The sequence below is a fragment of the Mycteria americana genome, chromosome 23 (assembly GCF_035582795.1).
Source record: "Mycteria americana isolate JAX WOST 10 ecotype Jacksonville Zoo and Gardens chromosome 23, USCA_MyAme_1.0, whole genome shotgun sequence".
Lineage (NCBI taxonomy): Eukaryota > Metazoa > Chordata > Aves > Ciconiiformes > Ciconiidae > Mycteria > Mycteria americana.
This window is the reverse complement of record NC_134387.1, coordinates 1,830,495-1,843,468: the sequence shown is the minus strand read 5'-3', so window position 1 is coordinate 1,843,468 and position 12,974 is coordinate 1,830,495. Positions and strand designations below refer to the sequence as shown.

Genomic DNA, 12,974 nt, shown 5'->3' with positions numbered 1-12,974 from the left:
CGCTGGCGTGGGTCACCGTATACTGGTGTGGGACATCACGTACTGGTGTGGGTCACCGTGTACTGGTGTGGGTCATGGTGCACGGGCGAGGGTCATCATGCCCCACCATGAGTCACGACGCACCGGTGTGGGTTGTGATGGACCCACAACCATCGTGGGTCACAATACCCCGGCGTGGGTCACGACCGCCCGGTGCGGGTCACCGCACGCCGGTGCGGGTCACCGTGTGCCATCGTGAGTCATGGTACAGCAGCCTGAGTCACGACGCACCGGTGCGGGTCACAGCATGCCGCCATGAGTCACGACACACCGGTGTGGGTCGCAATACCCTGCCGTGGGTCGCGATACGCCGTCACGAACCACAATACACCAGCGTGGGTGACGATGCTCCGCCGTGAGCCGCGGTTACACCCGTGTGGGCCATGGTACGGCCGTGTGGGTCCCGCTGCTGTGGGTCACAACACCCCCGTGTGGGTCACAACCCACGAACCCCCGCTGCAGCCCCTCACCCCGGGTGGGCAGCACAACCCTATACGAGACACCCGCGAGTCCCCTATATCAGCCCACCCCACCGGGGTCCCCCGACGCCGGGCTCTGTCCCCGGCCCCGGTCGGGTTGAACACCCTCGGGGCCGGCAGCTGCAGAGATTTATTCTTTGGGGTTGTTTAGGGATTTTTTTTTAAATTATTATTATTTATTCCTTCCCGGGCGCTGCCATAAATAACCACCCCCTCCCAGACATCATGTTCCCGCTCCGCCGGCACGCATTCCTCCCGGCCACGCTGCCGGCTGTCACGGGCCACGGCTCTTGTCCCCAACGGTCCCCAGGGATGGGGGGGGACGGACACCCCCCGGAACCCCCCACGTCCCTCCCTTGACAAAAAGTGACATTTTTTCTTATTACAAAATATCTTTTATTGTTAAAAGGCCACAGCCCCGCCTTGGGGGGGGGCGGGTTCTGCTGGGATGCCACCGGCCTTGGGGACAAGGGCTGTGGCGCGGTGGCACGTGCCCCCCGCCCCGGGCCCCCGGGGAAATCTGGCAGCGAGAGAAGGCAGCAGGCGGGCAGCGGGGGGGAGGTGGGGAACCCATCATCACTTTGGGGGGCTTCAAAACCCCCCCCCAAACCCAAGGGATGCCCCAGGCGGCGAGCGCAGCCAGGAGGAGGAGGAGGAGGAGGAGGAGGAGGAGGAGGAGGAGGAGGAGGAGGAGGAGGAGGAGGAAGGGGGCGGCCAGAGCCCCTCACCAGGGCGTCGGGGCTCGGCAGCGGCAGAGGAGGCGTCGGAAAGCCTTGCGGAAGTCCTGGTTGAAGACGGTGTAGATGACGGGGTTGAGGGAGCTGTTGCAGTAACCGATCCAGAAGAAGAACTGGAAGACGCCGTCGGGGACCTTGCAGCGCCGGGGACAGAGCGCGCCCAGGCTGTAGAGGAAGAAGAAGGGGAACCAGCAGAGGACGAAGACGCCGATGACCACGGCCAAGACGAAGGTGAAACGTTTCTCCCGGTTGACCTGAGTCTTCCTCCTCCAAGGGTTCAACGCCGGCGGCCGATGTGCCAACACCACCCGCCCCGTCCCGGTGGCCAAGGTGTCCCTGGGGCGTCCCCCGGGCTGCGGGGACGTCCCTGCCCCGGGGTTGGGGGATGTCGGGGGCTCCTCGGGGCTCAGCAGCGAGGTCCTGTCTGCCGGCGGGCAGGTGCCCGGGGGGTCCGCGCTGGCCGGGGGGGTGACGTTTGGCGGCACCGATCCCGGTGGTTTGGTGCCGGCGGGGCGGGAGCGGTGGCGGCGTTTGGCGATCAGGTAGATGCGCAGGTAGACGAGGATCATGATGAGACACGGGGCGAAGAAGGAGCCGACGCTGGAGGAGAGGACGTACCAGGCCTCCTCGTTGAGCTTGCACTGCGGCCGCCCCCCCGCCGCCACCTTCTTCTCCCCCTTATAGACCAAGGGCGGGAGGGAGATGACGGCGGCGATGGTCCAGACGATGAGGATGCTGCACTTGATGCGCCGCGGCGTCCGCTTGGCGTTGTACTCGATGGCGCGGCTGACCGACCAGTAACGGTCCAGGCTGATGGCGCAGAGGTGGACGATGGAGGAGGTGCAGAAGAGCACGTCCAAAGCCAGGTAGATCTCGCACCACGTCTTCTCGAAGTACCAGTAGCCCAGGAGCTCGTTGGCCAAGGAGAAGGGGATGATGAGGGTGGCCACCAAGATGTCGGCGGCCGCCAACGACACCAAGAAGAGGTTTTGGGGCGCCCGCAGCGAGCGGCTGCTCAGCACGGCCATGATCACCAGCACGTTGCCCGTGATGGTGAAGAGCACCAGGAAGGTGATGGCAGCGGCGATAGCGGCCGTGGCTTGTACCGAGTAACCGCCCTCGGGGCCCTCCATGGTCCCGCCGGCCGCGGGGTCCGGCTGCCGGCGCTCAGCGGTGCCCCGGGGTGCGGGAGGACGAGGCCGCGGGGTGCTGGGGGGCACCGGTGCCCCTTGCCATGCTGCCCACCGGGCTGCCTGCCCTGCCCGCTGGTCCCTGCTGCTGCCTGCACCCCTGCCCTGCCCTGCCCTGCCCTGCCCGCGGTCCCTACCGCTGCCGGCACGCCTCTGCCGTGCTGCCTGTACCTCTGCCCGCACCCCTGCCCTGCCTGTACCCCTGCTTTGCCCTGCCCACACCTGCAGCCCTGCCTTCCCCTGCCTGCACCGCTGCCCTGCCCGCTCCGAGCCCCCTGCCCCGGGCTGCCCGCGGTCCCTTACGCTGCCCGCACCGCCCTGCCCGCACCGCGCCCTGTCCCGCCCTGCCTGCGCCCCGCGCTGCCTGCGCCCTGCCTCGCTCCCCGCTGCCGCTGCCGGTGCCGGTGCCGCTGCCGGTGCCGCCGGGCTCTGCGCTGCCGGGCGCCGCCTCCGCGGGGTTTTAAGCGGACGCGGGTGGGGGCTGAGCCGCCGCCGCCGCCCCCGGGGCGGAACCGGGCGGCACCGGGGGGACACGCGGCCGCCGGCGGGGCCGGGCTCCGCTCCTTCCCCGAGCCCCGCGGCTCCCAGCCCCCCGGGGGTGTCCCTCCCGGGCATCCGTGTCCCTTCCCCGGCGCCCCCCTCCCCGATACCCGCATCCTCCCCCGGCACCCCCATCCCGCCCCCAGCACCCCCATCCCCCCCCAGCACCCCCATCCCTCCCTCCCTGGGACCCCCCTCCCTCCCCGGGACCCCCCTCCCTCCCCGATCCCTTCCCCAGCCCCTCCGTCCCCCCCCAGCACCCACCCCCCCCGGTACCAGCCTCCCCTCCCCAGTACCCACCCCCCTTCCCTGGTACCCGTCTCCCTCCCCAGCACCCCCGCCCCCCCCCAGCACCCATCTCCCCCCAGCACCCACATCCCCGCCGACCCAGGCACCCGGGGAGGCGGCGGTGGGAACAGCCCCGCCGGGATCTCCCTCTTCCATCCCCGGGGAGCCGAGGCCACGCTCCCCCCCCACCACCTCCCCGCTCCCCTCGTCCCCCCAAACCACCCCCAAGGTGCTTTTCTTCACCCCCCGAGCCCCCCTGCCCCCGTCCCACCCTCCTCCTCCCACACCTCCAAATAATTTATGCAATAATTCAGGATTAGGAGAGAAAAAAGCCCAACACCGGGCTCCTTTTTGCCCATTTATTGTGGGTTTTTTTGGCCGGGGGAAGCATTTTCTGGCCCTGCTGCCACGAAGGCGATGGCCTTTCCACGGGGGTAACGGCACAGGCGGCCGTGGGGGGCCGTTCGGCGATGCACCGCTCCATCATCCCCCAGCTCCTCGTTCCTCTTGTTCAAACACGCCTTGTAGCTCCAGCGCTGGGCTTTTGGGGCACTTTTTTTTTTTTTCCTCCCCCCTCTTTTGAGGGGTGAAGATGCTTTCGGAGCATTTCTAAGCACCAGCTCCCAGGCCCGGAGCAGCCGGTGCTGCTCCCAGCTCATCCCCGAGCCTCACCGGGGGACGGGGCTGTAATTCGGATTTCATAAAAGGGGGAAACTGAGGCACAGAGGGCTGGGAAAGGAGGGAGCGAGTTGGGAAACCGCACCTCGGCCTCGGAGAACCTGCGAGCAAGAGGCCCGTCTCCCCGGGAACAGGAGGTTTTCCTGAAATCAGGCAGCTGCTCTCGCAGACGCGGAGGCTGGGAGGGATTTTTCTTCCCCCCCGCCTCGGTGCCATCTCACCGCAGCGCAGAATCCGACCCTGGTTTCTCTCCTCCGGAGCAGCTTTTCCGCTGCCGAGCCCCAAAGTCGGCTCCCAGACCCCGCTTCGCCGCTTCCCCGCTCTCCGGAGCTGCCCTCCGCCAGCAGAAACCCTCTCCCCCGAACCCCACCACAGAAACCAGAAGCAAATCCAAGTCCAAAAGTCTCCCTTATGCCAAGGAAAACATTTTCTCCTCCTTTTATTAACTTATTTAGGCGCCGACGCGCACAGTAACGCCTCAGGGGGAGTTCAGGGGGGCTCCCCAAACCTTGGGGGACGAGCTGCCCCCCTGCCCCGCAACGGGGCTGCGCTCCTGCTCTTCTCTGACCCCACCGTCAAGGTGAAACGAAGGTGCCGCAGCCCGGAGCGGGGGGTTTTAAACCCTCCCGAGGTGCTGCCGGAGCCCCGATTTGATTCGGGAGCCGTGTCACCGTGCTCCAGCTCCGCCTGGAGCATCACTAAACCTTCCTGCTGGGGGTAAAGAAAGACGGGAGCACGGATTCGAGACAGACAGACGGGACTATCCCAGCCTGAGGTTGGTGGCTCATAAAATCCACCCGCTCCGCCACGTTTTCCTCCTTTGCTCCTGGAGATTTCTGCCTGGAGAGGGTCAAATCCCGCGGCTCGCTCCCGCAGCACCAAGCAACGCCGACACCGCAGCTTGCGGGGTTGGAGGGGGAAGGACCGCGCCACCCTTTCCGGGGATTTAGGGCAAAAATGTACCCTCGATGGCGTCCCAGGCTCCTGACCGCCCTCCGCTCAGTCCCAGACCCTTCTCTCGCTGCGCTTCTCAGGGCAGCGGCCACCTCCCATCGCTCTGCGTCCACCACCTCGGCCCGCACGGCCCTTCCCGAGCCCCCCGAGCAGAGGCGACGGCAGCCAGGCATCCTCCGAGAGCGGGGCGGCCAGCGGAGCTCCCTGCGGCGCGTCTCCCTCCGCTTCAGATCAGTCGGGCTTCTCCTTCCAGCTCAACCTGCAGGTCGCAAACGCCCGTGAAGTGGATCTCCTCACCGGCCCGGCTGCTGCCGGTGGAGGCGGAGGGAGGGGACGGCTGTTGAAGGCCGTCTGCCACGGGGCTTCGGTTCACGTAGGCCTCCAGGGATTTCAGGAGCTGCTTCGGTTTCTTTTTGGTGGATAACTCCAGCTCTGGGGAGGTCAGGGGGAAACGCGTGAGGACAGAGAGTGAGGTCTGGACGACCTGTATATTATTTCTGGTGTTCCAACGTATCTCCTGGGGAAAGGGGATTATCGTGCCCCTCGGCACGATTCTGTTTTGCTCAGGATGAGAGAGCACGAAAAGCTCCTCGCCAAAACCCCCAGCCGAGCTCAGCGTCAGCCTGAGCTCCCCCGAGATCCCCCCGGGAAGGAAAGCGGATCGAAGCGGAGCCAGACCGTGACAGCTGGACCCTGTTTTAAGAGGGAGCCATTAGCACGGCACATCCGAGCGGCTCTGTTGACATCAGTCTCCTCCGGACTAAATAACCCCGCCGGTTAATTTAGCGCTCACTGCGAAAAGCACGCTGTCGGCGACTCCGCTTACACCCGGCGCTACAAACAGGGCTTACGCAACCGCGCTGCGTCACGGGAGCGAGAAACGTCCCCCTTTGTCACCCGCCTCAAGCCCCAGCACCCCTCTGAAGACGGCGGGCGCTTCCCCGGGTGCTCGTCTTTAAGATTTGAGATGCAAAATGGGGGGAAGACCACGCCACAGGGCGGTCGGATAGTCAAAAATTGCTGAAAAACTCGGTGTGAAGAATAAACGATGAACGGTTGGGGCTTACTGGGCGTTACAGCCTGTGGGGTTGGGCTCAGCAGGACACGGACACGCTGAGAACGCACCGGGTTCGTCCTCAGGGCCTCGGGTTATTTTCCTCAGCTGGGAAAGGAAGGGAAAGCGCGGGGAAACGCACCCTTTAGGAGGAAGCCGGAGTCGGCGATGGTCTTGTGCTGCCATTTCCAGACGCGGTAGAGCTGCAGAAAGGCCGCCGCGTACAGGTCGTTCAGCACGGCGATGACTTGCTGCCGGCGGTTGCACTCCCTGAAAGGGACGGAGAAGGGCTCAGCCGAGGGAGCCGCCGGGGAGGGAGCCCGCTCAACGGGAACGAGCGACAGATGCCCTTTGAGGTCCCAAAAACATCACCCGGCCCAGCTACGGAGCCGTCGGCCGCTCCAGGTCTCACCTGGAGAGACGTTCCTCCCTCAGGGCCTGGATGACGATGCGGGTGATGTTCACGGACATGATGCAGAAGGGGAAATTCTGCAAGAGAAGGAGCGTCATCGCGGCTCGGCTGGCAAAAGCCGGCACGCGGAGGCGCCCAGACAACACCTCCGGCCCTTTTACGCCGCACCCGCGCAGCCCCAAACCCACGGGATGGCGGCTGCAGGCGACAGATCCATGTAGCAGGATAATGATACTAGGGATACAGGCTTAGATGGATGCTGTGGGTCAAGCCAAGCTTATATCCAGGCTTAAACCCAACCAAATCAGAGACCAAAATGCCAAGTTTAAGGAGACAGGCTCCGCTCGCTCCCATTTTCATGCCGTGCTGCTCTTCGCCCACTTCTCCGGCCCTTTTAAGCTGCGCAGGTTCGGCTCCAACCCAGGATCCCGGGAGCAAATCTCCGATCTCCACCAGGACGCTAAAATCTCATTCCCAGCTTAAAGCCAGCACCTGGGCTTTGGCTCCAGCCTTTGAGCGGAGCTCCGCAGTTCTTTGGGGACAACCTTCCTCCCCTCACCAGCACGAGGGGGATTAAGCAGCAAAAACCAAGTCAAGCCCTTAGAAGAGAAGGTTTTCGTGCTTCCCCCTCCCCGAGGGTTAGAAATAAACAGGTAGCTACCACTGCAGGGAGCAAGCGAAGAAGGTGGAAGGACGTGCCTGCGTTTCGTGCTGGGATAGCCTGAAAATCTCTTGAGCTAGAGGCAGCGTCTGGGGGTCCATGACGAAGTACAGCATCTGCATCAAGCCCAGCATCCCCGTCCCTCGCAGGTCAGTCCCGGGATCTGCGCCTGGAAGGGCGGGAGAGCCTGGTGAAGCGAGGGACAGCCCGGAGTCGCTCTCTGGTCACCTCCTCGCTTCCACGGGCTGTTTATACCCTGTCCCGGTGTTGCGAGAGCAGAGGAGTCCCAGCGATTCCCTTCAGGAACCATATCCTGAGGGAAAGCTTTCAGGGAATTTCCCTCAGCGGCGCCGAACGGGTGCCGTAGCCTCTTTCACGTGGGCATTAACAAGCCCGTGCTCTCCTACCCACGCACCCACTCCCATACCTTCTCTAGGAATTAGTAGCCCCAAGCTCTACCCGCCCCAGGGTACTTTTGGCTGCTCAACTAACGCTTAAAACCAGTTGTGTACTCGGCAGGACGGAGGAGCGGGAGCCATTCCCCTCCTGTTGAGGGTTTTAGGCTTCATTAAAACCCAGCCTATTTAACTCGCGAGTCAACCAGCCCGAAAACTCCTGCGAGGCCGCATGTGACAGCTTTAATCACGCTGTTTTTCTTACACAGCCGAGGCTGAAAGCAACCTGCGACGCAACCTTAGTGACAGAGCCCCGACCTGCGCTTCGCTAATAAACCAGTCCTCCGGAGACGGCTCATTAGCTGCGGAGATAATGAAGAGCATTAATGGCCCGGGCAAAGCGGTTACGCCAACTACTTCTTGTTATGCCCACGCCAGCTGGACAGGGGCAACTGTGGCAGCGGGTATTGGTGTTATCTGGCCAACCAGTCCAGATGTTGTACTGGTTGTGACAGCTGGCTGGGGCAGCGACAGATCCGCTATGAAACCAGGGCTCGGTATCGGGGCCAGTTCTGTTTAATATCTTCATGAACGAGCTGGACGAGGGGACCGAGCGCACCCGCAGTAAGTCCGCAGACGACGCCAAGTTGGGCGGGGGTGTTGATCTGAGGCCGCGCCTCGAATGCTGTGTTCGGTTTTGGGCCCCTCACTCCAAGAGAGACATTGAGGGGCTGGAGCGTGTCCAGAGAAGGGCAACGGAGCTGGGGAAGGGTCTGGAGCACAAGGCTGATGGGGAGCGGCTGAGGGAACTGGAATAGGATGAGAGGAAACTGCCTCAAGTTGTGCCAGGGGAGGTTTAGATTGGATATTAGGAATAATTTCTTCGCCAAAAGGGTTGTCCAGCATTGGAACAGGCTGCCCAGGGAAGCGGTTGGGTCACCATCCCTGGAGGTATTTAAAAGCCGTGTAGATGTGGCGCTTAGGGACATGGTGTAGTGGGGGACTTGGCAGCGCTGGGTTAACGGTTGGACTCGATGATCTTAAAGGTCTTTTCCAACCTCAACGATTCTATGAAACGGCAGCAGGGACAGCGGCTGCAGGAAGGGAGAGGGAATGAGCAGCAAACCCTTTGCGCTGCCTCTGGATCCCACCTCCGGAGGAGGGAACGGGACCAGCGCGAGCTCTCTCGGCAAAGGTTTGCCCCAGAGGTCTCTCCCTCTGCCCTACCTTGAAAGCCGAGCTCTTCCCAGTGCGTGCCGTAGCGCGGGCAGCCCAACCTGGAGCGGGTTAGCTTCTTGTAAATGGTCTGCAGGATTCTCATGTGCACTCTCTCGTTATCATCCAAACCACCTGGCAGAGAGAAAACACCCCTCAGCACCCAAAAAACACTCCTTGGCACCCAAAAACCACCCCTGCCCCGCTGCCCTTGAGCGCTGGCACAGAGACACGGTGGGGAAAGAAACCACCGCCAGCTGCAGGGTAAAGCCAGGGTCCGGTTGGAAATGAAATCCCGCAGCCGGGAATGGCTTACAGTGACAAGGAGAACATCCCGGCCGCGTTTATCCTGCTGGAGGGGAGAAGGGAAGGAAAGAAAAAAGCCTTAGAGGTGCAGAGACACAAATAATATGACTGCGTGTTGTATGAGCGTGGGGGTAATGGATAATTCAGGCATCACATGACGTTTTGCTGGCTGAAGCGGCGCTGCCCAGGGAACCACGGCCGACCGCAAGCCACAGGCGAGGGGTTTCCGTGTGCTCGGCACACGCAATCCACCACGGCACAGCCAGGAACGACATACACCACGCCAAGGTACCGGGAGGATTCACATCTCGTTTGTTTTGGTCACAAAAACGAGGAGTGGGAAGGGCTGTGGAGCACCTGCCCGGTGCCACGTCAAGGCGTACACGTGGAACGGCTACCGTGGCGCGACGGAAAGGGATCAAGAGATCCATCATTCCCCCCAAAAAGTGAGTATGTCCGCAGCAGGGGAGCAAAGGAGACGGAGAACGTGTCCTTTGGGACAAGCAGCTGCCACGGGGTAAGCGGGCAGAGACCCCACTACACCCCTGAGCCCCCCTCGAGTCGCTTCCCACGAAGCTCTCAGGATAAAGGTGACACCGGCCGGGCCAGCGGCTCGCGCTGGGGCAGAGGGGACACTCACACTGCGCCATGGCCAGAGCCAGCTCCCGCTCTCCCTGCAGCTGCGGCTGGAGCCGGGGAGGGCCGAAGAGGAAGCGAACCAGAGCAGCCAGGCCTTGCCTGCGCACCGTCGCCCGGACCTTCTTCTGCGGAGGAGAAAACACGCGAAGAAACGATCAGGGCTGGTCCCTGGGGGAATCGGGCAGGAAAAAAACCCTGTGGGCGAGCCGGGAGGGACGGGATCACGCGAAGAGCTAAGCCGAGAGAAGGCGGAAGGGAAAGAGGGGAGCGCTGCGCTTCTCCTGCCGCACTCCCCTCTCCTACTTACTAAAACTACCCCCGGGAGAGGGCGAGAGCGCGGGGCCCTGCCCGTACCCTGCACTCGGAGAGGTCGGCTGTCTGGAAGTACTGCAGCGCTTCGTTGAAGGAGATCGGGGGTGCAGCACCGGCCGACGTCCCCCCCAGCCCTGCAGGGAGGTAGAGCACAGCGTTAGCCCCCCCCCGGCGTCAGCCCTGCCCTCCGCTCCAGCTTCCCGCTGCCGAAACGAGCTCCCACCTCCGGCCAGAGCGGCCGTTTCGGCACGGGGAGCTCGCTCCCAGCTTCCGACATGGCAGGAGGGCGAAGACTTGGGGAGCTGGGGGAAGGCAGCGGGTCTCCCGCCTCCTCCCCCTCCCTCTCGAGCTTCAGCCCTTTCTCCAGCTCTCTCCCCCACCCCAAAAACGCCCCCCAGCTGCACACCCACCCGCTCCCACCCTCTGGGACCCAGGTCCCTGCCCCGACCTTTTCTGCCCCACTCTGTAACAAGCCCCCGGGCACTGCTGGCCTCAGCTGTACCTGACTGGATCTCTTCCACAGCCTCCCATTCCTCCTGGGCTCGCCGCAGCTCCTCGCTGATCCCTGCCGACAGAAAGGCACGCCGGAGGTTAGAGTCGGCTGGGAGACCCCGGCGGTGTCTGCTCCCTTCCCCCAGCGCTGCTCAGGACACCTGAGCAGGATTTCCCCGTCTCTGGGGAGAAAGCCCGACCAGAGTCTCCCGAGATGCTGCGAGATTTCTCCTTGGCAAACCTGGGACAAAGCGAGGCAAAGGCTTTGCCCAGCCGGAGCCAAAGCGATTTGCCTGGGAGCCCAGCGCTGGGTTCCTCGGGCTCCCCGCGAGCTCCCCCGGCGTTTCCCCCACCAGGAAACAACGCGATCGATACAAAGGAAGCAGCGGAAGAGCTCACCGGTGCCCGCGGGCTGCTCCGCTCCCCGCACGAGAGCCTGCAGGAGACCGTTTTGTCTCAGAGCCGAGATCTAAGCGGGGACAGAGAGAGACGCAGCCGTCACCCACCGGAACAGACCCCGAAAACCAACCGCTCCCCGAAATCCTGAGCTCTTCCCTCAGGGAACCAACCCCGTCCTCTGCGCGCAGGCCGAGGACCGCGCCGGCCGGCCAGGAGGGTGGAAGGGCGGCTCAGCTCACGAGCAGACCCCTTTGGGCCCGTTTCTGTCGCGTTACCAGCTCAGGTAACGGAAAGATCGTTTTCCGTACCCTGAAAGATCATTTTAGACGGACGTAAAGGGAGAAATAAAGCGGTAACGTCTGGGGGTGCCGTCTGACACCGAGGGGTGCTGCCCAGAGGCCGCGGCGCGGCGGGACACAGGCCCCGGGGCACGGCGAGGGGCAGGGCTCAGGCCTGACACGCACGGGGAGGGACTTGCCGGGCGGGGGGACACGCTGCCGCTCCTCGGGCCGCTCCGAGCCCCCGGCGCCTCCGCTCATGCCCTGCGGGGAAGAACGCGGCCTCCCCCCTCGGCGGGAGCCGCGGCGGAGCCTCAGGTGGCGGGGCCGGGGGGCCCCGGGGGGTGACAGCCCCCCGGCCCCTCAGGGCCCCCCTGCCCCTCTGGCGGCCTCAGGCCTCTCCTGCGGCCTGGCCCCACCGCAGGCCCCGGGGCCCCCGGTCCCGGTCCCCGACCGTCACCCGCCCCGCCCCACCGGGCCGCTCTGCCCTTTGACCCGCCGCCATTTGACCCCGCGCCCACCGGAAGCGGCGGCGGGGCCTCCCAGCCCGTCCGCCAGCCCCGCTCCGCCGCCGCGCAGTGCGCAGGCGCGGCCGCGCTGCATGCCGGGAGCTGTAGTCAGCGCAGCCGCCCCTGGGGGCACGGGACTACAGCGCCCGGCAGGCTCCGCGCGGGGCGGCCGACGGCGGCGCGGGAGGGTCAGACCGCGGGGAACGCGGCCGCCCGCCGGCGCCTGGGGTGCAGGGACCAGGGCACGGTACCAGTATCCGGTGCCAGTACCCAGTGCCAGCTCCCAGTGCCAAACACCAGCTCCCAGTGCCCAGTGTCAGCTCCCAGTGCATGGTGCCAGCTCCCAGTGTCAGCTCCCAGTGCTCCATACCAGCTCCCAGTGCCCAGAGTCAGCTCCCAGTGCCTAGTGTCACCTCCCAGTGCATTGTGCCAGCTCCCAGTGTCAGCTCCCAGTGCTCCATACCAGCTCCCAGTGCCCAGAGTCACCTCCCAGTGCTCCATACCAGCTCCCAGTGCCCAGTGTCAGCTCCCAGTGCATGGTGCCAGCTCCCAGTGTCAGCTCCCAGTGCTCCATACCAGCTCCCAGTGCCCAGAGTCACCTCCCAGTGCTCCATACCAGCTCCCAGTGCCCAGTGTCAGCTCCCAGTGCATGGTGCCAGCTCCCAGTGTCAGCTCCCAGTGCTCCATACCAGCTCCCAGTGCCCAGTGTCAGCTCCCAGTGCACAGTACCAGCTCCCAGTGTCAGCTCCCAATGCCCAGTGTCAGCTCCCAGTGCTCCATACCAGCTCCCAGTGCACAGTGCCACCTCCCAGCGCCAGCTCCCAGTGCCCAGTGTCAGCTCCCAGTGCCAGCTCCCAGTGCCCAGTGTCAGCTCCCAGTGCATGGTACCAGCTCCCAGTGTCACCTCCCAGTGCTCCATACCAGCTCCCAGTGCCCAGAGTCACTTCCCAGTGCTCCATATCAGCTCCCAGTGCCACCTCCCAGTGCCCCTTGCCGGCTCCCAGTGCCCAGTGTCATCTCCGAGTGCATGGTACCAGCTCCCAGTGTCAGTTCCCAGTGCTAAACACCAGCTCCCAGCGCCCAGTGTCCTCTCCCAGTACCCAGTGCCATCTGCCAGTGCCCAGTGTACTTTCCCAGCGCCCAGTGCTATCTGCCAGTGCCCAGTGTCCTCTCCCAGTGCCCGGTACAATCTGCCAGTGCCCAGTGTCCTCTCCCAGTGCCCGGTGCCATCTGCCAGTGCCCAGTGTCCTCTCCCAGTGCCCAGTGTCCTCTCCCAGTGCCCAGTGCCAGCTCCCAGTGCCCAGTGCCAGCTCCCAGGGCTCAGTGTCAGCTCCCAATGCACAGTACCAGCTCCCAGTGCTCCATACCAGCTCCCAGTGCCCAGAGTCACCTCCCAG

The 12,974-nt window shown here is 64.2% G+C and overlaps 2 protein-coding genes across 6 annotated transcripts; both read right to left on the bottom strand.

The window, feature by feature from the left end:
- Nucleotides 1–954: 954 nt before the first annotated feature.
- On the bottom strand, nt 955–2,554 carry ADRA2B (adrenoceptor alpha 2B). The gene has a single exon (XM_075523754.1). It carries the CDS (start codon nt 2,386–2,388, stop codon nt 1,243–1,245), a length of 1,146 nt encoding a protein of 381 aa, XP_075379869.1. The 5' UTR covers nt 2,389–2,554; the 3' UTR covers nt 955–1,242.
- A 2,215-nt stretch (nt 2,555–4,769) lies between these two features.
- ELMOD3 (ELMO domain containing 3) lies at nt 4,770–11,677 on the bottom strand. Of its 5 annotated transcripts, none has more exons than XM_075523756.1 (11): nt 11,590–11,677; nt 11,255–11,332; nt 10,791–10,860; nt 10,402–10,464; nt 9,942–10,033; nt 9,589–9,712; nt 8,655–8,777; nt 7,071–7,219; nt 6,372–6,448; nt 6,102–6,229; nt 4,770–5,337 (listed from the first exon to the last, which is right to left on the bottom strand). In XM_075523756.1, the coding sequence occupies exons 2-11, from the start codon at nt 11,327–11,329 to the stop codon at nt 5,132–5,134; spliced, it is 1,107 nt and encodes a 368-aa protein (XP_075379871.1). In that variant the 5' UTR covers nt 11,330–11,332; nt 11,590–11,677; the 3' UTR covers nt 4,770–5,131. The 5 variants fall into 5 exon arrangements, with proteins under 5 accessions (XP_075379871.1, XP_075379872.1, XP_075379870.1 ...); XM_075523757.1 differs by having other exon boundaries at nt 11,255–11,358; nt 11,590–11,651; XM_075523755.1 differs by lacking the exon at nt 11,590–11,677 and having other exon boundaries at nt 9,895–10,033; nt 11,269–11,471.
- Nucleotides 11,678–12,974: the final 1,297 nt, after the last annotated feature.